This window comes from Melospiza melodia, chromosome 3, assembly GCF_035770615.1.
Source record: "Melospiza melodia melodia isolate bMelMel2 chromosome 3, bMelMel2.pri, whole genome shotgun sequence".
NCBI classification, from domain to species: Eukaryota; Metazoa; Chordata; class Aves; order Passeriformes; family Passerellidae; genus Melospiza; species Melospiza melodia.
In genome coordinates, this window is record NC_086196.1 from 140,469,694 (window position 1) to 140,492,286 (window position 22,593).

Genomic DNA, 22,593 nt, shown 5'->3' on the forward strand with positions numbered 1-22,593 from the left:
CCCTGTGACAGTTTCCTCTCAACAGAACAGCTCAATTTTTTGCAACATTATTAAATGAGCTTAAATCTTAAAGCTACTGCATTGCATAACTTGCAGGAAGGATGGTATGTGATCTCATGAAAATTACTGAATTATTAACGACATTTAACAAATCTTGGAACAATGGGGAAATCCTTAAGGATTAAGAAAAACCAAAACAGAACAACTCCCAAACCAAAATATATTCTCTCTCCTTCTACAAAAAAATCCCTCCAGGCCCCCAAAGCAAAACTAAAGTGTGCCAATATTTAAAAAAAGACAAACTGTGTGATGAGTGTAAGCACAACTTAGTCTGTCTCCCAGACACACCAACAACTGACATCCAAGGGCATCATAAGTAAGACCCAGCCAATGTGGTTTCACAGAGAAGAGTTTTCTGTAAATATTATTCTTTAATTAATTACAAGTCCATTTTGGTAAAAGTAGCTGTTGACATCATAAATTTCTCTAAGGCCTTGTTTTTGGCCCCACATGTTATACAAGCATTGGCGGAATCATTAAATGCTTGATATTAAATAATTGTAAATAAGGATTTGTCCTAGAGAATCCCATACTCTGCAGCTATTCTTTATCAAGAATGTTAATGAAATTACATAGCAATTGCAAAGAGAATCTGCATATTAAACCCAAGCTTTCTGGAAAAGTTACTGTACAAAACATAGTTATTAAGGTATCTGCTAGAGTAGTTCTGTGAAATACACCACAATGTTTCAGAATATGTTCATCGTGTGCTGTCTGGCCTTAAACCCCGTTGAGTTTCTAGAAACAAAAGAAATGAGTTCTCAGAGGCATTTGCAGAACAACTGAAAAATGTGCTTAAGAGGGTAAAAGTGAATATTAACAGTGTAGTGAGGGAGTTGAGGACAAGAAGAAGTAGGTGAGAGCAGAGCAAGGTCATTCTCCTATCTTACATAAACAAGACTGTTACAGAACACTGCAGCTGGTTGCTGGTTCATCCCCCTGGACTTTAAAAGTGAAAAATGCACCAATTGATACATAACATGTCAGCAAAGAACAATGCACCACAGAAAAAAAGAAAAAGCTGTTTAGACTGACACTAGCAAGCCTCTTTAGCTCATACAGCAAATTATGTGTGGAGTTAATGATGACTACAAATCAAATATGCAGGAAGAAATTTCTGCTACCCTAAAGCTACTTCTGCTACCAGGACTCAACAGTGTGGGATACAGAGGCTGAAATAAAACAAGTGCCAATGAGAAGACACAGCATTTTTAGTACAATGAACCACTGCAACAAGTACTGAGTGACCAGCTGGTCTCTTTTGTTACTTCTGATTCCTTCAGAACCGCACCTCCTCCTAACACAAACTTGCTCGGTAAATTGGTAACGGCAAGGAGCAGTTTGTGGGCAGTGGGCAGCGCTCCTCCAGGGCCTGCTGCCCACCTGAGCTGTTGGTGCAATTCATCTTCTGGAGGAGAGGGATGGCAGCCAGAGAAACCTGGGGAATCCACGGATGGAGAGCAGCCCGGGGACAAGGGGTAACAAAACCGGGCTAACACAATCTGGCTGTGCACTGCCAGCCCAGGAACCACCAGGGCCCGGGGCTGCCTCTGCAGCAGGTGAGGTGAGGGAGGCGGTTCTGCCTCTCTGCTGGATCCCCTGCCCTCAGAGCAGAGCAGCACAGCTGCCCTGGCCCCGCTGCAGCATGCAGCAATGCTGCCCTGGCCCCACTGCAGCAGTATGCAGGAACACAGCAGCAATGCTGCCCTGGCCCCATTGCAGCAGCACGCAGGAGCTCCAGGACAGATCTCTCTCCTCACAAACCGTGCACTGGCAGCAGTGCCACCAGCTCACACCAGCTTGAGCCAGTCCCACAAACAATCTGCTGTTGCGCTGTTGACACGGATGGATCCTTGGAGAATGCTTTTTTCCATGTGCCACGGATGGATCCTTGGAGAATGCTTTTTTCCATGTGCCAGGCTACTGAAGTAACGACAAAACCCAAGTGCTCACAAAGTATCCATGTCTAGAGAGCAGGTCTAGTCAGTAACTCATAAATGACAGGAACCAGGACTCCAGACTGAAAATCACTATGAAAAACCTTCTTTAATTCCTAGCTTTATTGTACTCAGTGGGAATGCAGTGAATGTTTGCTCCAAGTACAGCACTGTGGAGTTCCGAAGAGAAACCACAAAGACAGCTGAACAGCACCAGAGCATGTAGGGCAACCCTGCAGGTGGGACAGACAGCCCTGCAGGTGGGACAGACAGCCCTGCAGGTGGGATGGACAGCCCTGCAGCAGGACAAACATGCAGCAGGACAGACAGCCCTGCAGCAGCTGGGCTGTGCTGGGGGAGGAGGGATGGCACCAAGAACACCACACAGCAAACAGACAAGAAACCACATTCTCGCACTGGTGACATTTTATTTTGTTGTCTTCTGCTCTTGCCCATCTCACTGCAGACTCTCCACCCCTGCACAGTCTCCACGTCTGCTTTCAGCACAGCACCTGCAAACGCAGCAGAACCTGTTCCAAAGGCAGCTCTGGAGACCCCCTTGGCCCTGCATTATCCCCTGCTGTCAGAACAATGGGATTGTGCTGGTACTGACACACAGGTACAAACCTGCCTGCTCCCCACACACTGCCAGGCCTTCCCTGGCAATGTCAGCACCGGCAACTTTGTCCCACAGTGCAAATTCTGCAATTTTCTGGTATGGTGGGTCTTCGGATGACAGAGTCTGGAGAACTCATTCTTTAAAAACCAGGACTGCCTGTGCTGCTGCTTCCTGCCAGCTTCTGTGACATCTGCTGCATTCAGACACTGCCCAGGGAGGCTGTGGATGCCCCAGCCCTGGCACTGCTCAAAGCCAGGCTGGGTAAGGCCTGGAGCCACCTGCTCTAGTGAGACGTTTCCCTGCTCAGGGGGTGACACTAATTGATCTTTAAGGTCCATTCCAATCCCTTCACATTCTATGATTTATAGAGACAGAAAGATATTATTCCTTATGGTCCAGAGACAATGCCAACAACATGACTTAAAATGGTGACCCCTCTTCTTTTAACCTTTTCTACACAGGGAAGCCACTGCTATTATGCCTCACTTGCACAGAGAGGCAGTGTTGAAAAGAAACTGGTTATGTAAGACAGTGAAGGGGTATCTGCAGAGCAGGGGGAAAAGACACTGTGGGAGCACTGGCATGATAAGGAACCCATGCTGGCAAGGCAGCCTCGTGGAGCCTGGTCCCAGCACCAGCAGGCTGCTCATGGAGGGATGCACTGAATTGCAGTGTGTCTCTCAGGTGAGCATGGAACAGCTTCAATGGGCACACAAAGGCCACCTCAGCACATCAGGTATACCAAGGTCTCTAAAAGGCTGGTGAATCTCCAAAGGCTTGAGAGCATTCAGCTTTTGCAGCACTGGAAGACTTTCTACACATGTTTAATGTCCAACATTACAGGAGACAGATGCAGGAGGAACAGTGGGTTCCTGACAAGGGTAATAATGACCTTCCATCCCTTCCAAGTCTGGTGCTGTCTGGTGCTGAGCTGAAATGCTGGGGTATGAAATAGAGCTTTGTGCAACAGGATACAGCAAGCACTGAGAAGGTCTCTTTTGTAGCAGCCTTGCTGAGAACAGACAGGAGAGTGACAGGGCAAGGCAGTCTTTGCATTCTGCACAGCACTGTTCTCATGTTCAGTGTGGGTGCATTCTGTGCAAGAAAGGATTTCCCCGCTGAAGAGACCCAAACATTGTGCTAGTCAGTCCCTTTTGAGAAGAACTGTAAAAAAGAACCCTGATCTCACACATCAGAGGAAGATGACAAAACAGACACTTGCTGTACTGGAAACCACTATACAAGCAACTAGTATGACCAAACTGAGGCTGCAACCAGAGCAGGAATCACACTGTGAGTGCCACTGTCTAAAGGAACTCCACTGGCAGAAGCAGCCTCTGCACCGCAGCTTTGGCTTGAACTCCTCACAACTGACCAGATGTTTCAGTATCAAAGTCCCCTGCAGAACTGAGTCACAGTCCCAAAGACATTCAGCTGCTTATATTAGTGCTGTGGGTTATGAGCCTGACAGAAGTGGGGCTTGTAGCTGAAAAGCTTTAGGATTACTCCTTTTCATCTTCTAAGGATTTACTTCGGCCTCGCTTGCGGCTGGTTTTTGGAACTTCAGCTTTCTGTGCAACTTGAGGTGCCCCTTCCTCACTGCCCGTGCTCTCGTTGTGTGCTCGTGGTGGGCGACCTCTCTTACTCCTCGTTTTATCAGCTCCAACAGCAGGGAGCTTCTTGGCAGCCAGGCTGCTGGCTCTCTTCTTTCTGCCCCTGCTCAAAGGACGTTTCTTCCGCTGCTTCTTCTGCTCTTCCCTTTGGCGAATTTTGATTAGCTTCTGAAAGCTTTTGGTGGTTGTGGTATTCACATCAAACCAGTCCTGCAGGTTTAGAAAGCAACAGGTTGGTACTGATCGTGGTGGAAATACCAAATAAAGCCTATCAGGGCTTACAACATAGCTGCCTTGTGGGACAAGGTTTCCCTGAAAGGTAAGATCTGGAAAGACAACTGCCTAACAACACTGTTCTTTGATGTGCCTCCTTAGGTGTCACTGTGTCTCAGAGGATTCAGATTTGATTTGACATTTGCTTAGTTAAGGCACAGGAAATGCTGCAGAGCTGCAGAGCTGAACAGAGCAGCAGCAGCTTGGGACAAGGCATGTGACATGACACAACACTTACTTACTCCCCAGACTAACACATAGACCAGCTAAGTTTAATGACCCTGTTCCCAACAGGGTTAAAAGTAAAGGAAAAAGTAAAACATGGCACACATCGAGCATTTTCTTCTTAAGACACTCTCCCCACCTCCAGCATGCTGAGTTTTGAGGTTCCCTCTGCCTGCCTTACCTCAGCGTGCACAGAGTTGATGTGATATTTGACCCCACTCTCTGAAGTGAACTCCTTCTCACACAGGAGACACTTGTATTTACCAGCCACAAAGTCTCCCTGGCATCAAAACAAAACAAAAACAAACAAAATTCCATCAAGAGTTGCTGGACCAGGAGGCTGATAACCCTATAGATTTCATTTACATCTTGCTCAGATAGAATTCAGCAATAAAAACTAGAAGCTCTCATGCATAGCAGACAGTTTTAGCCACAGCAGCACTGCCATGAGTGAGCAGCTGTGCCCACAAGGCACAGAACTGCTCTCTGAGATGCCACAAGGTCTCCAGCAGGGCACCTGGAAAAGCTGCTCTTGAAGCTGTGAGCCTACAGGTGGAACTGCTGTGCCATTACAAGGAATGCAGGAAGGGGCTTTCTCTCTCCTGTGTCATTACAAGGAATGCCAGCAAGGTGCTTTCTCCTGTGTAAGTACAAGGAGTGCCAGCAAGGGGCTTTCTCCTGCTCTCAGGCATTGTTTACGATGGCAACACCCTTAGCACACAGGGGAGCACCCAAACTGGGGGCTGGAATGAGGTGATCCGTAAGAGCCCCTCCGACCCAAACCATTCCATGAATCCATGAACTTGTGAGGATCTCAGATCAGCAGGTGGCAGGATAAGAGCTTGAGGGACATGGAGAGTGGGGCTATGAAGAGGAAGGCTACCAACCAAGGTACATGTGCCAAGGTGAGACTTGAGTCCTGAGACACTGCCATACACAGATTCACAACCCTGAAAAAGTAAAAAAAACAAATGTGAACTACATGCTAGCAAGAAATCATTCCTTCCTGGACAATACAGCATTATTATGTCTGGAGGCCAATCCCAAAAGTGCAAAAGAGAGGTAGAGGGAGGCAGATACCAATCCTCCACTGCCAGAAAGCTTCTGGCAAAAAGACCATTAGAAGAGTAACCTTAGTATTTATATTTCCAGTTTCTGAGCACACTTGGACATAAAAAAGAGACTCCTGCAACAGTTACTCTCCTACTCTATCAACAGCCTGACTACAATGATAGTTTGCTTTCTGCCTGAAGTGCAACAGAGAACAATTTCAAGCAGAGCACACAGAGCAGGTACAAGACACTTCTCCTGCACTGCTCATGTCTCTGGCACAGAGCAGGAGCACAGCACCCCACAGGCTGATCTCAGCAGCTTCAGAGGCCTGGCCCATGGGCAGCTCCAGGCATCAGTGCTGGGGTACCACACTGTGCTCAGCCCCCAGCCCAGGGCCCAGAACAGGAGGCAGGAGCAGGACATGGTGCTGGGTTACTGGTGGTGACAGCACAGCTGCTCTCTGCAGACTCTCCATAGACAACAGGGCTGCAATTCTGACCTTGAAAATGATGCTATAATTTTAAATGATCATGCTAAATGATGCTGAATACTGGGGAGAAAGTGCTGGGTATAGGGGAGGGGAGGGCACAGGGAAGGCACCACAGACCAACCAAACCCAGAGGGCAGCTGCCACTGACCCTTGGCTCTCTGACAGCAACCACCACATGGAGATGTCCACCACCTCCACCAGTGGGGCCATTTGTTCCCACTGGATCTGACTGGTGACAGTTTTTCACAATGCCTTACAACAAAGCTTTCCAGTCCAAGGGGTCCAAGAGAGCCAGAGAGGGACTTTGGACAAGGATCTGGAATGACAGGACAAGGGGCAATGGCTCCCCACTGCCAGAGGGCAGGACTGGATGGGATACTGGGAAGGAATCCTTCCCTGTCAGGGGGCTGAGGCCCTGGCACAGGTTGTCCAGAGAAGCTGTGGCTGCCCCATGCCTGGAAATGCTCAAGGCCAGGTTGAAAAGACCTTAAAGCTGGTCTAGTACAATGAAGAAAACTGAAGTGCTGTCCCACACAAAGTCTCTTCACTCTTGTATTTCCAACTCTACTCCTTCCTTCTGTGAATAGATTTAGATAGAAAGGCAGAGGCCTGTCATTTTCCACTATTCAAACCTCCAAATGGACCAACTGCCCACCTGGATGAGAAAACTGTACCAGCCTGACACCAAGTTACTGGCTCTCAGGTATTCACACACATTCCCAAAAGGATCAACCCAGGGCACTTTGATGCAAAAGACAAAAGGAACATCCCCAGACATCCCCAAGACTCAACAGGCCCTTGATTACACTAAACATCCATACTGAGATGGAGCAGGATTTGTCTCCCACAGAGAGACCAACTGCAGTTCCAGGGTTGTGGGAAGCTGCTGGCTCATACAGAATTGAAATCTATCCCCTCTGGGGCTTCAGAAACAGTTAAAGATTACCTGATTTGGGCAGTGGACTCTTCGGTACATCTTTATCTCCGTTTTCCATTTGCACAGCACATCTTGACTAAATGTGGGCAGTCCAGGACGAGTGTATTTCAGCTGAGACAAAGATGGAATCGAGAGCTGGAAGTAATGCTGCCTGTGCAGAATTTCCTCCTCTAGGCCGAGACAGAAGTGCTATCTCTTCTCCTACTCTAACGGGCAAACTCCCAATAATCAATGTTCTCTTGTCTCACCAATCCTCTAGAAACATAAGTGAATCTGGAAAACCCCACAATATCAGAATCTGAAACTTCCCATTGCCTTGACTACAGCAATTGCTCTAAATGTCCTTACCCTGCTGAGAGCCATCGTTTTCCTCTGGCTTTCACTCACAGCCTAAAGGATACTACTGGAAACTCTGAAGTCTAAAGCACTGTGAAACAGCACAGCAAGTATCAGAGACTGGAAGGATTGCTGGGGCCTTACAGCATGGCAGGAGCGATCCATGACAGCCCCTGTTCCTTCTGCCCCCTGGGAATTCCAGCAACAGGACTCTACAGTGATCACAGCCTGCCTGAACAAACACTGCCCCACACAACTGCTGCTACAGAAGTACTGGGGTGGGGGGGGGAGAGAGAGAGCAGAACCCAGGCCCCACACAACACACTGCTCTCCATGTGCCACAAACACGGCATAGGAGCCAGTACAACACGCATTAGATGTGCAGGTATAAACTTGGACCCTATGTAGCATTTTTAAGGCTTTGTACCTTCCGGTCATCAGGAATCAAGTCCTGCAGAACTTTTCTTTTGGGCCACTCTTTGGCCAGCTCCTCTCCTGCCAGCTCATGGAGATAGTAGATTGCCACCTTTGCAGATCTCCTCTGCACTCTGCCTGCGCTGTTTTGCTCCCGTTTCATTTCTTTCAGGTTCTCTGTTCTCTCCTCATGGAGGAAGGTGACCTGCAATGAAGGCCCAAAAAGGTGAGTCTCTTTCACTGCTTCCTATTTCAGTTACACTAAATACAGGGAATAAATGTTTTGCCAAACTCCTCATAAACAGGCTGCATCAGCTATGGTTTACTGTCACAGACACGGGACAGAAGTGCATCCCATTGGTCAGACAGACCCCCAGAACTGCTCACAGGGATCACAGCAGTGAGGCTCAAGCAGAGAGCTTCATGGAGTTGCTAGTCTTGAAAGGTATTCCATCATTCACTGTAAAACCCTCATGGACAACAAGACTGCCTGTTCTGCTCCAATGGTGAGTCCTTTAAGAGCAAAGGAAAGCATCTCACAAGTTATGTTAGCATCACTCTTTCATGGAGCCAAAGTCAGGTCATTTTCTGCTGCCATGCTGATTTACTATTAGAAACTTCATCCTAGTCATACAGAAGCAACAGCTGCTGCTAGAAGGAAACTATCAAAGACAAAATAATCCAGGGGCAGGAAAAATGCAAACATTTGTGGTCTGTAATTACCCAACAAAGGAGTAGACAAAAGCCTACACGTGTCTCAAGCCTGAGTGGCTAAAGTCCCACCCCAGTCCCCGATACCCCTGCAGGGTGCACTCACTGGCCCATGCTTCGATCGCAGGTGGTAGACAAGTCCTGCCTTTGATCTGTAGGCTTTCCCACAGTGATGGCACTTCATAGCCATTTTCTCCAGCTCAGAAGCAGCCTTCCCACATTTTTTAATATGATACAGGTATCCCATTATGCTGGTGAAGCTGCCTGTGCAGCCCTGTCAAACAAAAAGAAAATACATGGAAGAAAACCATTCTTCAAGGGATTCCACCTCCAGTGTGAACAGGATCCACAGTTTGCTGACCAAAGTACTGGCACTCATCCTGACAGAGCAGAGACAGGCAGGTAAAAACTTTAATGTTTGTCTATTCGGACAGACAACATCTGCAACAAAGAATTGGCATTGAAGTGACCATTAAAGGTCTCTTTTAACCCAAACCATTCTAAGACTCTATGCTACTCTGCCTTAAAAGCATAGCTTGGGGTCTTGAAGCAAATCTTGCTCTGGCCAGCACCAGAGCACACTCAACAGCACTCTCACATTTCATGTCTATGCATACAACACTGCTGATTAATTGACACTGCTGATTAATTGACACTGCTGATTAACTGACACTCTGCACAATGCAGCTTACCTCCCTTGCACACTTCAGTTTTCCCATTCGCTTCAGAACTTTGCGAAGGCGCTCTCGCTCAAGCTGCTCATCCACTTCTTCTCCCTCCTTCATAATTGGCTAAAGCACAGCAGAAAGATGAATGAAAAACACGGGATGCTCAGCATTCACAGTTCTCCTCACAGGGAATTCACTACTCACACTGGGGCAGGAAAGCTTCTAAAATAATTAAATCTCTGCAACTTAATGATTATTTTACAGACATGTATTTACTATAATGCTGACTTTCTGTATCTGTGCTGGTTTTGCTGGGGTGGCAGCTGGTGTGGGGCTGTGTTTTGGATCTGTGCTGAGAACTGCTGAGAGCTCAGACATGGTTTTGCTGTTGCTGAGCAGCCCCTGAGGATACTGCAGAACACACTGCCAACCCCAACTGACCAACTGACCACGAGGATACTGCTGAGCACACTGCCAACCCCAACTGACCACGAGGATACTGCAGAGCACACTGCCAACCCCAACTGACCACGAGGATACTGCAGAACACACTGCCAACCCCAACTGACCACGAGGATACTGCAGAACACACTGCCAACCCCAACTGACCAACTGACCACGAGGACATTGCAGAACACACTGCCAACCCCAACTGACCACGAGGACACTGCAGAGCACACTGCCAACCCCAACTGACCACGAGGACACTGCAGAGCACACTGCCAACCCCAACTGACCACGAGGACACTGCAGAGCACACTGTCAACTCCAACTGACCACGAGGATATTGCACCACCATGCTCAGCATGTAAAGCTGAGGGAAGGAGGAGGAAGGGGCAGACATTCAAAATGATGGCATTTGCTGTACCAAGCTACCACTATGTGTGATGAAGCCCTGTGGTCCTGGAGATGCCTGGACCTTCCTACCAAAGTGGTGAATGAGTTCCTTGTTTTGCTTTGCCTGTGTGCTTTATCTATTGAGCTGTCTTTATCCCAGCACATGAGTTTTCTCACTTTGATTCTCTCCTCCATCCTGTAGGTGAGAGAGAGAGTGAAGGGCAGCAGGGGGCTTGGCTGCTGACTGAGGTTAAACCAAAGAGGAATTATCTTTAAAAGGAGTAAACTGACAGAAAATTATGCATCTTAAACATTCAATAGTCCTACTGTTTCCACTCAGGCTGACTAAGGTGAAGCAGACTGCTTGTAACAATCACTCATCTGTGCAGAACTACAGCTCAAGTCTCTTATTCTCTCTCTGATGGTTACTGTATATTATTTCCTACCTTACCTAATAGTACACCTAGATTGAGTAAAAAGATAGAATTCAGTGACAGACCTAACCCTCAGGGCCAGAACATGATCCCTGGCCCGCATCATTTACTAATACAGCTGTAGGTTCAGAAACTGCAGTACTGGGAATCGTGCAAAAAATTCAGAGTGAATTATCTGAACTTTACACAAACTTCCAAATGACCTTTTCAAAAGTTCTAATTCTCCACAGCTACAACAGGAGACATTGCGTTCTTCAAAGTAAGAGCAAAGAGGAAAAGCAGATTGTAGTATTAGTACGAATCTAGTGTTAGATTACTATTTTTAAAGTAAACAAACATGAGAACTAATTGCTGCTTCTGCTATTTTACCTCAAATCTAGTCTGCTCTGGATGAAGAAAAACCTCCACCTTTGTAGCAAAGGACTGAAAATTGCAGCCTAATATTTTTCCTTCTGATTGGGAATGCCTTTTATGTGTGACTTATTTCCTAAACAGAAATTGATCCCTCATTCTATGATGTTGCATGCCTAGCATCTCTGGTAACATTCCACTGTTTTTCACATGTCAAGTCTCACTGGAAAAATAACAGTTCAACTAGATTTGAGCAGCTAGAACACTGGAAAAAAGCACTCCATGTTCTGTATCTGTGTGTAGCAGGAAGGACCAAAGCCTGTTCTGTGTCTGTGTGTAGCATTAAAGGACCAAAGCCTGCTCTGCCTGTGTCTGTGTGTAGCAGGAAGGACCAAAGCCTGCTCTGCCTGTGTCTGTGTGTAGCAGGAAGGACCAAAGCCTGCTCTGCCTGCAGCAGTTTCAGATGCACAGCAGCTGTGTTACCTGATTGTTATGGTCTGCCATGACGTGGTATTTCATCCCTGCTGAAGACTTCAGCTGCTTCCCGCAGTGCTGACACGTGAACATTTCCTAGAAACAAACAAGGATGTGGTACATTTAACTGTAAATTAACCAAAGCAGTGGATAACTCTTTGGGGGAAAGGAGCAGGAGAGCAGAACAATTTATTTGGGCCTGGTAACTCTCTTCAAAGAACTGATTTTACGGAGTCTAAAATCTAGTGGAACAATGAAGTAACTACACCTTTGTTCACTACGCAAACCTCCTGCAAAAGGCTGGGCAAGAAGCACCAATCACTGTTCTTACAGATATATAAAGGACTCTTGCTAAGGGACACAGTGATGAGATGAAACTGGTTTTAAATGCAACACAAAACAGGCAGGTATTTCTATCAGTAAGCTGAAGAGGAGTAAAGAGACCATTGCTCATCTCTTGTGTTCTTACCTTCCTGCAATTCAGCATATGTTTCTTCAGCCCTTCTACAGTCTTCCTCACCACAGCCCGGCACGTGGGACAGGTAACTCGGCCTTTGTCCTGAATCTCTAGAGACCACTGCTCTTCCATGCTACCTGTCAAAACACAACATTTAGAACAAAAGTGCTAACACAACATTTTTCCTTTTTCCTCCTTCACGTGCAGCTCCTTTACAGCTCCAGGGATGGACGGTCACAAGGCACACAGCACTCACTGTCAAGGACCATTTTACAAACACCCTTGGATCTGTCACAAGGCACACAGCACTCACTGTCAAAGAGCATTTTACAAATACCCTTGGATCTACCATTCCCTTGTAAGGTGTGCTCTTCTACCTGACCAGTAGTATAAGGCCTAATCCTGAGGGCCAGCACATTTCCCTCTGCTAATTTCTGTCACACAATTAGTTTAGCATGCTGAGTTAGCAAAAGTTTAGCAAACTTTTCTTTTGGCCAAAGTGTTTTCACAGTAAAAGCAGCCACAGACCACCAGGGCAAGTTACTCAGCAGCCAGGGAAAAGCACCCTGTGTGGCATGGTTTTCAGTTTCTGGCCTCTCTATGAAATCCCAAGCAGAGGTCTGGCATAATCCACAAGAATTATAAATTACTGAAATGGGTTCTGGGAAGAAAGTGGTTTAGCAGCCATCTGCCTGAATTCTTACCATAACAAGATCCACATCCTCTCCTCTTTTCCCAATAATAACAGGCCCAGGCTGTCCCTCTCCTGGGGAAAAGTTTGTGAATCAAACAGCACTTGGTAGAAAACTGGGGTGTTTAATGAGTGCTGTAATTTACAAACACCAAGTTATTCCACTCACTGAATCAAGGTTAATTTTACTTTCTAGGACAGATTGCTTGGGTCTCTGGCTCCCAGGATAGGTGATCTGGCAGCAACAGCTATGGAGTTTTTCCTGCAAACATATTCTGCTGAGTAAAAACGATAAATGTTTTAATGCGTTTAATAATGCAACTATTCTAACAGGCTTTTTTTCAGTTCAAAAAGTGATTCCTCTTTCACTGTTACACTCTGCAATAACCAAAGCACGTGGGGCTACACTCAGGCAGTGTGCAGTCCTTTCAGTCCTACTGTGCAGTACTGACACAGTGCCAGGCCAGCAGCCAGCTCCTCCCTGCCAACAGTACAGGGAACTGCTGAATGGAAACACCAGAAGCACAGCTCTGCTCAGATTCAAATCCTAGAATCACATTTATCTTTTATCTGCTTCATGAGCAACTCCTAGCTACTGCCTCTTCTTACCTGCGTCATAGGTTTCTGGCTCTTTCCGAACACTGTGGTGTTTCGTTCTGGAGTTTTGTTTTGTTCCAGTTTGTTGGTTTTTCCCTGTTATAACACAAACAAGACAAGCCAAAATAGTCAGTTCTGCTAGCTTTCTTACAATAAAAAACAGATTTTCTTTTTGCTAGAAGGCTGCTATTTAAGTCTGCTGTCTCAAAGTTATTCAGAAATGTTCAATGCTTTTTTTTTTAAAGCAATGTCAAGGTTATGTTTCCTACTCCCTTTCAAGATCTATTTCTAGTGGCAGGCATTAGTCCCACTCAAACACTTGTGAGTTCTATGGTTGTTCCCACTCCAAGCTCGGGGATGTGAACTCTCCACACTGACACATCCTTTGTGGAGTTTGACTGAGTCCATCTGATGATAACCATGGGAGTCTCGTTGCTCTACTCATTCCAGTCTTCTTTAGACTAAAACACTCTTATTGTTTCAGCATGGGTTATGCTGTTTGCTCTCATCTCCCTGTCCTCTTCAGCTGTCACACAGATTTCCTGAACCTCAGTGCCTGTTCCTGGAAACAGCACTCCATGGTGGCCCTGCATTAGAGCAAAAGAATTACTTCACACGTCTAATTACTTCACAGAGTCTACATTTCTCCTCAAAGCTCTCAGTCCAACATCTGCCTTCTCAAAAAACCATTCTGACACTGCTAGTCCCCAGTGAGCTTTTGATCTGCTATGGATCTTGAATCCTCTTCTGCAGCACTGGCTCCTGGGAGGCTGCTTGTTGTTTTTCAGCTGTGACAGTGTTTCCTCCCAAACAATATCATTAATTTTACACTGCTCTCTGTTCTATTTTTAAATTGTTTCTCTGTTGTTGAGACCACTTTCACTTTTAGCCTTTTCTCCAGTACACTTGCTGTCACTTTCAGCTATGTGCTGTCTACATACTTCCACCCTTGGTGACAGAAACAACAGCCAGAGTTGAATACAGGGACACTCCATGAACCATCTTTCTACACTTCTATTTCACCGGGCTAGTGACCTCATTGTAGAAGGCTGTCAGGCTGATTTAAGCATGACTGGCCCTGCATGAATCCATGCTGGTTACTCCAAATCCCCATCTTGTCCTTCATGTGTTTGGAAATGCTTTCCAGGATTATTCTCTCCATCAGCTTCCCAAGGACTGAGGTGAGGTAGACTGGCCAGTAGTTCCCCAGATCTTCCTTCTTTCTGTCCTTGAAGATACAATTGGTATTTTGTCTCTTCCAGCCTCCAGGAACCTCTGCCAGTCGCCATCACCTTTCAAAGATAATCAAGAGTGGCCTCACAATGACATCAGCCAGCTCTCAGCACTCAGTGCACCCCGTCAGGCCCTCCAGGACTTAGAATCTTAAATTGTTTAGGTTGGAAAAGCCCTCCAAGATCATCAAGTCCAACAGTTCCCCCAGTGCTGCCAAGGCCACTGCTAACCCATGTCTCCAAGTGCCACATCCACATGCCTTTCAAACCCCTCCAGGGATGGGCACTGCACCACTGCTCTGGGCAGCTGTGCCAGGGCTGGACAGTCCTTCTGGGGCAAAACATTGCTCCCAGTATCACATCTAAGCCTGGTGCAATTTGAGGCCATTTTCCCTTGTCCTGTCACTTCCATGGAAGCAGAGCCTGTTTCCTCCTGCCAGGGACTTGTGCAGAGCCACAAGATCCCTCCTGAGCCTCCTTTTCTCCAGGCTGAGCCCCTTCCCAGCTCCCTCAGCCTCTCCTGGGGCTCCATTCCCTTCTCAGCTCCCTCAGTCTCTCCTGGGGCTCCATTCCCTTCCCAGCTCCCTCAGCCTCTCCTGGGGCTCCATTCCCTTCCCAGCTCCGTTCCCTTCCCTGCACACGCTCCAGCCCCTCCAGGTCTCTCCTGGCAGGAGGGGCCCAGAGCTGCCCCCAGCACTGGAGGCGCCCCAGCAGTGCCAGCACAGGGGACAGGCACTGCCCTGGCCCTGCTGCCACCCCAGAGCTGGCACAGCCCAGGGGCCAGTGGCTGCCTCTTGCCCACCTGGGCTTGTGTTGAGCCACACTTGACCAACACTCACAGGGCTTTTTTCAGCCCCTCTGCCCCAGCCTGGAGTGCTTCATGGGGTTACAGTGACCCCAGGGCAGGGCCTGGCACTTGGCCTTGTTGGCTCTCACACTGTTAGCGTTGGCCCATCATTCCAGCCTGTCCTGTTTCCTCTGCAGAGCCTTCCTGCTCTCCAGCAGATCCACATCCTAATCCACTTGGCGTCATCCTCAAACTTACTGAAGGTGCACTCAGTCCCCTCATCTAGACCATCAATAAAGATATTAAACTGGACTGGCCAAGTACTGGGCCTGGGGAAGACAACTGGTGACCGGCCCCAGATGGATGTCACCCCTTGCCCCATGGCTCTCTGGGCCCAGCCATCCAGCCAATTTTCCACCCAGCCAAGAGAGCACCTGTCCAAGTCATGAGCATCCAGTTTCTCCTGAAGAATGATGTGGGAAATGGTGTCAAAAGGCTCCACTAAAGTCCAGGTAAATAACATCCCCACAGCCCTTCTCTCATCCATCACCTTGTCATCCAAGAACATCAGGCGAGTCAGGCAGTACCTGCCATTCTGCCTGGCCTGATCACCATGCTGTCCTGCAGATGCCCCATGACAGCACCCCAGATAATGTGCTCCATGACCTTCCATGGCACCAAGGCCAGAGCCACAAATTTGTCTGTGGTTTCCCAGATCCTCCTTCTGAGCCTTCCTGCAGATGGGTGTAACCCAGGCTAACCTCCAGTCTTCTCAGACCTTTCCACCTAACCAAGACTACAGAAAAATGATTGGGTAAATCCAGTTTAAGCTCCCCTGCTCTAAGGAGCAGTGCACCCACAGCTTCCCTGGTCTCCCCTTTGCTGTTCATATACTTGTAGAATCCTTTCTTATTGCTGTTCACATCCCTTGCCAGATTCAACTCCAGGCTGGCTTTCTGTGTCACCTGCTCCTGCTTTCACCACTTGCACACCTTCCTTTGCACCTAACCACTGACTGACAAACCTTCTAGAGGAATGAAAGGCCTCTGGTGTCACACATTTCTCCCCTTGGTCTTTGTGGCAATAAAAAAGTGTTTGGGTATGAGTTCCTCTTAACAAACCCATACTGCTGTTATCAGCTACCCAATCTCCAGATGTTCACAAGCAATGTGTCAGATTATTTAATCTATAATCCTTTGAGAAACCGAAATATGCAGACTGGCCTATACTTCCCATCATTTCCTTCCTCGCTCCCTTTGTTGGACTTCTAAGACAGACTGAAATTAGACCACCTCCCACTGATGAAGCAGACACTAGTCAATCGCTTCCTAGAACAAAACACTCAGAATCAAAAACAGAGTTTGAAGACTCCAGAAGATGTCACTTGGGCAGTCAAGTCAAAGCACCTAATTAGTATCTAATTAGGAATTACAAGTTATTTGTATTACCCGAAATCTTCTGCTTCTTCTTGGGAGAGTCTTTAACATCTTTGCCTTCCCTTTGCTCAGATTTCCTCTTGCCTTTCAACAGTACTTCTCCTGATAAGTAAGAACAGATATGCTTCAGTCTCAGTATTCAGTCTGGATAACAGCCTTGAGTCTACTGCTGCCTCATCTTGTATTCAAAACTTATTAAAAAACAATCAAAAAAAAGTAGTTCTTGTGAGGCACCTGGGCACCAGTGAACTGCACACCACCTTCTCACTCAGCAACATTGAAGCAGCCCATGGCCCACAGTACTGTGATACAGCAGGTATGGAAGAAACAGTGCCACAGCAGGGCCTGGAAAAATAATCCTCAGGAAAAGAAGCAGAAAGCACTAGGTTATGTGATGGAAACCTCACCTGCACTCACACAAAAAGGAGCATACAGAAACTCAAATCGTGCCTGCCCTTTCCAAGCTTATCAAAATCTTGTCTCCATGAATACAGATGAGCACAGAAGCACAATGGTAGGCAGGGAACACCAATTAGGGACTTAAAGAAACAGATAGCTTCCTCCTGAGCCTGTCCCAGGAGACCCACAAGGATAAGTCAGTGGGAACCCCTCTCTGCAGCCCCCTTTGGGAGGGGGACAGTGAGAAGGGAGAGCGTGGTGTTACTGCCTGGGGTTATGCAGCACCTGGGATCTGAGTGGAGAACAATTCAGGATTACACAGGACTAGGATGATCAGGAGTGGTATCAAAGGGAGGGAAAGGGACAGAATTACCCAGTTTGGAGTTGATCAAGTGTGGGAAAATAGAGGTGTAAGAGGATAGCAAAGAACACCTGCTTGTAAATAGGTGACTGGTCAGTATACAAATCTTGTCATGTCTGACAGCAAGTAGGGTCTGTGAGTACGAGCCTGTCTGTAAGGAGGTCTTCACCTGCCCCTGGCATGGCTCTACAGGGGCCAGTGCATCCCTGGCCCAGCAACTGAGGAGCCTGGGATCCAAAGGTCAGGCACTGAGCAGATGGAGCGTACAAGGATGGAGGCTGCTGGTGCTGTTTGTGTGCATGCTGGTCTGTGTGGCTCCCGCCCATGTCTGCTGTAGGTCTGTTTGGTCCCACAGGAATACTCAGTCTGGCTAGTGACTGCACCTGGGCCGTGCAGCTACAGCAATCTCACTTCTATCAAGCTACCAAATTTGCCTCTCCCCACAACAGAATAAAATACAGATCCTGACTTAGAGGTAAGAAGGAAGTGCATTAAAGAAGATTGAAGTTTTGACTCTCTGCCACACAAGAAGTATGGAAAACAGCTCCTAGGCCAGGAAATCTGAATGTTCCTGCAACAACCCAAACCAGACCCATTTCAAATCAGAAAATTTTAACTGACAAATGTGAGAAAATGAAGACATCCTTAAAAAATAATAATCTACCAACCACAAAAGCTGTATCTAATTCCAAATACTACTGAATGGTCCCCTTTGCCACATCTTTAGTGTTGATGGTTCTATTTTTAAAGCTCTTCAAGCTTATTTCTGATATGATTGGTGTAACTCTTCCTCTTCTACAGATAGAACTGAGTTCAGGCACAGAATGATTACTTTAATAGACAAGGGACTCAAAAGGAACGGTATAATATCAGAGAACTGTACTGGTATTTGTGCAGTGGCAAAAGTTCATTTTTTCTAATACATGAGCAGCACCAGCAAGCTTGTAATTTTTGGCTGAATTGCAGCATGCCTTTCATGAGCAAACGAATTTCTCACTGAAAAACCAGAGAGAAAACCAGTTTTGCCTTGGACCACTAGTGATAATTACCTTTTTTTTCTGAAGATTTGCTCACGCTGTTTTTCATCCCTCTCATTTCCAGCCAGTACGCAGGCCTGCGAATGGTGCGCTTGCTCCTGGGCTCGGCGCTCCCGTTCACTGGGGAGGCCGGGGAGATGGTGGTGGCTGTGTCCTCAGAGTCACTGTTCACTCCCACCACAGCAGCTTCCACCTCCTCAGCTGGCTTAGACCTGGAAAACATCCAGTCAAATTCCTGCGTGTATGGATGCATACTAGTGCATAATCACAATAAACTTGACAGACAACATCCTTCTCATCTTCCCAAGTATTCTAAAAATTAATATCACAATTCACTGAATATCCTGAGTTTTGGGACCTGTAAAGTGCCAGCAAGATAAAACACTGTCCTCAGTGCTGGTTTTCAGTACATCTTTTTGATAATGACATTATTGAGATCTCAAGAGGAACAGAAAAAAATATTCCTCCTACCTCAAACTTTCAACTTCAGAAGCAGGAGTAAGTGAATCTTAATTTTAAAATATGCATTTATCCCTGGAATATAAGAATATTTCTGTAGCCCATCATTATAAAAGAGACATTTTGCATCCCAGAAAGGGCAAGATCTCCTTCAGCCTCTACTCCCAGAATCAGGGGTGGCACAACTCAATTAAAGATTTTGTGCCAGTAAGAATTTTAACAAGCGAGGCTTTCAGCAATTAAGACAACTTCCAACCTACAAATCACACTACATTAAGACACTTTAGACTAATCAGCAGCACTGAAATTTTTTCCTAGAGATCAGAGGGAACTTTGCTTCACTGTTCCAAAGAATTTCTCTCAGGCCTTGAAATGCCTGAACATCTACATTCCTGTACACGACAGGAAACTGAATGAAGTGTCCAAGAAACACAGAGTATCTATTCTCTGGGCAAATACCACTTACATGAAGGAGAAACAAAGGGAACACAAACAGTTTGCAATGTCTCCCATTGCTACTGCAATTCCCAACTGAAATAAGTAGATCACTCGAGTGAGTGATGACTGTGATGACCGCTGTGCCCATACTCTGAGCTGTGGAGCTCACCTTCAACACATCAATCCAGGAATTTATAAGGGGAGATGCTGAGGGCACCAGGTCAGGTCATTACATACTATGTTTCAGGAGGTACTGCAGAAGCATGGGGAGAGGCTTGCTCAAATTAAAGTCTTTAAGTTGCAATCACACCCAAAATGCATACGTTTCGGAGCACCATTTGGTTTTGGACTCAAAATATTTATCTTCACAATGCTAAAATCGTTTAAAAAAATAAATGAAAGCTAATACACACTGAAGTGCCAGAAAAGCACTTTTCCTACAAACCAGTAAGTGAAGTCAGCTGAGACTCTCAACACTTTAATTAAAATTGTTGCAACTCTTAAAATTCAGAATATTCTCAGCTTTTTTCTTGCTGTCAATCAAACTAGACAAAACCCATTCACATACTTTTTATTTCCTAAGGACTTCTTGAGCTTCTGCTGTCTGTGATGTCCAGTCCTGGTGTCCTAAAAAGGCAGAACAATTCACATTAGCAGCATCATTTGTTTTCTTTTAGCATGTTTCACTATGCAGCCAAGTACAACCACCTGCACATCACTTTGAGGATGTGCATTCACCACCCTTTGAAAAACAAATCACCGTTTTCTGCAACTAGAAGAGCTTAACCTTTCCAACTCCAGCAGAACTGGACTGGAATCAAACCAGGGATGAGCCCCTCCACACATACCATATGAAATCTTTCACCTGCAATGGCGGAGTGTTCTTTGTCTCCAGTACATTCACCCATATATTTTTTCTGCCTATACTTTATCACTCGATGACAAATATTTTAGATACTCATTTGCTGGCTTTTACACAGTACTTGTTTTTCCTTAATGAAGTAATTCTTCCATTTACCCTGCCAAGAACCTTGTTTCTGGTCTCCTTCATGCCCTCCTTTTTATCTCGTTTTATTATACCACATCAGCCCCCCAGATGTTCACGTTATCCACATCAAAGAATCCTTTTTCTTATTTAACAAAGATTTTTTTTGTCACTTATCCATTGCTATGCTATTAAGACATGCAATTTAACACATCTTTGTAAAAGTATGTGTACAAGTCAGCTGAACATGCCATTTGTTGTAAGCTGCTCCTAGTGCATGGACAAACACGTACCACCACCTTCTTCCAAATGCTAATGACTGAATGCCATTCCTCACTAGAAAACTCAGGAAAAAACCAATAGTTATACAGACTAGAGAATAAAAATCACTGCCCAGTGGAAGCATGAAGAATACCAAAACTGTAACCCAAGGAACAAAGGTAGTATTTTGCCATAAACAGAAACTGGCTAAGGAACTGGAAGAACCAAAAAAAACCCACAAAAAAACCAATAGCCAAAACAAAACCAAAAAAAAAACACCCTGAAAAAACAAAAAAATCCAATGAAACAAAACAGAAAATTACAGACAAAAAAAGAAAACAGACAAAAAAAGAAATTATGGCTAATTACCTATCTTCTTTATAGAAAGCTGTGATTCACACTATCAACCATGAGACGCCCCAAGCACCAGTTAAGAAGTTCAGAAGCAGGCACTAATATCAATACACGAATGATTAAACTGTGCCTATGCCCTCCAGCCCCAGAGTCTCCTCATGGAAACGTTAGGGAAGCAGCAGGGGAAAATTCACAACTGCTTGATCAAAGACTTCACAATCAAATCTTGCCTCCTTGGAAGTGAAGTCAATTGGATGTTTGTATTTGCATTATTTACACCCAAACAGCGGCATCAACAGCATTGCCTGGGAAATCTCTACACGAGTGGAGAAGCAGCCAGAAGCTATGAAGTTATAATGATAAAAACGAATAAACAGGCAGGCAGAGTGTGCTGCAATTCTCTGGCTTAATCTAGGATTAGAAAAAATGACAAACATGGCATGTGTATCAAGATTCATGGGGTTTTCATAACTAAAAAATTTTGCATAAGAGTGAAGATTACTATGAAGAACTTCAGTGGCAGTTAAGGATCTGCAATAAAAAAGGAGAGTGAAAATTATCTGTCAGGCTTTCCTCTCCGAGAAGTTAATAACAGCAATTATGAAGGAAACATCTATAGAAACTGGTGTTTAAGTTCTGCGTGTTTTTTCATTTATACACTTCCTACTTAAAAAACAGAGACCTAATGTATGTAGGAATGCTCAACGGCTGGACATAAAGAATACAGAAAAGTCATGTTCCTTGCACGGGTGAGAAAAAGTGAAACAGAGCCTGAAAAGGCGGGGAGTGGTGGATTCTGTCTGCCCGCGCTCTGCGGGCCATGCCGGTGACCCGGAGCGCGGGCTGGAAACAGCATCCAGGCGGCAGGACGGTGCCCAAGCACAGCACCGCAACTCCCCGCGGCGAGAGCTGGCACGGAAACTGGAGGTGATGGAGGTGCCAGTGGGGACACCGGGCATCCTCAGGGCCCGACCGTCCTGCGAGGAGCGGGAGGGCTCGGTATCCTCTGGGGAACTCCCTGTTCCAGCCCCGCGCTCCCATTCCTACCCGCGCACTGCATCAGCCAGCTCCTCCTGCAGCGAAGGCATTTCGGACAAAGCGCAGCCCCGGCCCCAGGAGCGCCCGCTCAGGGCTCCTGCCCGCCCGCCTCGGGCCGAACAGAACCGGCCCGGCCCCAGCAGCGCCCGCTCAGGGCTCCTGCCCGCCCGCCTCGGGCCGAACAGAACCGGCCCGGCCCCAGGCCCCCGGCCCCAGCAGCGCCCGCTCAGGGCCCCTGCCCGCCTCGGGCCGAACACAGCCGGGCCCGGGCCCGGGCCCGGCCCCAGGCCTCGCCTTCGGGCGCAGAGGGGCGGCTCCGGCCGCTGCTCCCCGGGAGTCAGGAGCGCTCCCGCTCTTCGCCCGCGCAGAGCCGCTCACGGCGCCGGGCAGGCCGCACAGCCTCACCGGCTGGCCGGGAAGCCGGCTCGCCCCCGCTATCCCGACGTCGGAACCCATCTCGCGGTGACCCGCGGAGCAGCCAGGCTCTCCGGGGCAGCCGCCGGTAGCATCGCTGAAAAGACCGCGGGCACTCACCGAGCCTCCGCCGCTACTACCGCCCCGCATGGTGCCGGTGTCGCCGCCACGTCAGCGCCACGCCCGCCCGCGCGGTCCCGCCCGCCGCTCCCGGC

At 47.1% G+C, this 22,593-nt stretch overlaps 1 protein-coding gene across 3 annotated transcripts; it reads right to left on the reverse strand.

The window, feature by feature from the left end:
* Nucleotides 1-2,081: 2,081 nt before the first annotated feature.
* On the reverse strand, nucleotides 2,082-22,583 carry ZNF512 (zinc finger protein 512). Of its 3 annotated transcripts, none has more exons than XM_063153324.1 (14): nucleotides 22,499-22,583; nucleotides 19,895-19,953; nucleotides 18,442-18,641; nucleotides 16,645-16,734; nucleotides 13,190-13,273; nucleotides 11,902-12,026; nucleotides 11,442-11,528; nucleotides 9,361-9,459; nucleotides 8,775-8,942; nucleotides 7,971-8,162; nucleotides 7,217-7,318; nucleotides 5,615-5,677; nucleotides 4,909-5,007; nucleotides 2,082-4,439 (listed from the first exon to the last, which is right to left on the reverse strand). In XM_063153324.1, the coding sequence occupies exons 1-14, from the start codon at nucleotides 22,526-22,528 to the stop codon at nucleotides 4,119-4,121; spliced, it is 1,719 nt and encodes a 572-aa protein (XP_063009394.1). In that variant the 5' UTR covers nucleotides 22,529-22,583; the 3' UTR covers nucleotides 2,082-4,118. The 3 variants fall into 3 exon arrangements, with proteins under 3 accessions (XP_063009394.1, XP_063009393.1, XP_063009395.1); XM_063153323.1 differs by lacking the exon at nucleotides 22,499-22,583 and adding an exon at nucleotides 22,370-22,435; XM_063153325.1 differs by lacking the exons at nucleotides 16,645-16,734; nucleotides 22,499-22,583 and adding an exon at nucleotides 22,370-22,435.
* Between the last annotated feature and the right edge of the window lie 10 nt (nucleotides 22,584-22,593).

Bases quoted from the DNA above. Each gene is read 5' to 3' on its own strand.
- ZNF512 (XM_063153323.1), bottom strand. From the start codon at position 22,420: ATGGGTTCCGACGTCGGGATAGCGGGGGCGAGCCGGCTTCCCGGCCAG. The intron at 7,319-7,970 runs GTACAAAGCCTT...TCTTTGTCTCAG, and splicing joins TGATTCCTGATGACCGGAAG to CTGAAATACACTCGTCCTGG. The intron at 4,440-4,908 runs GTAAGGCAGGCA...CTAAACCTGCAG, and splicing joins TCAACTCTGTGCACGCTGAG to GACTGGTTTGATGTGAATAC.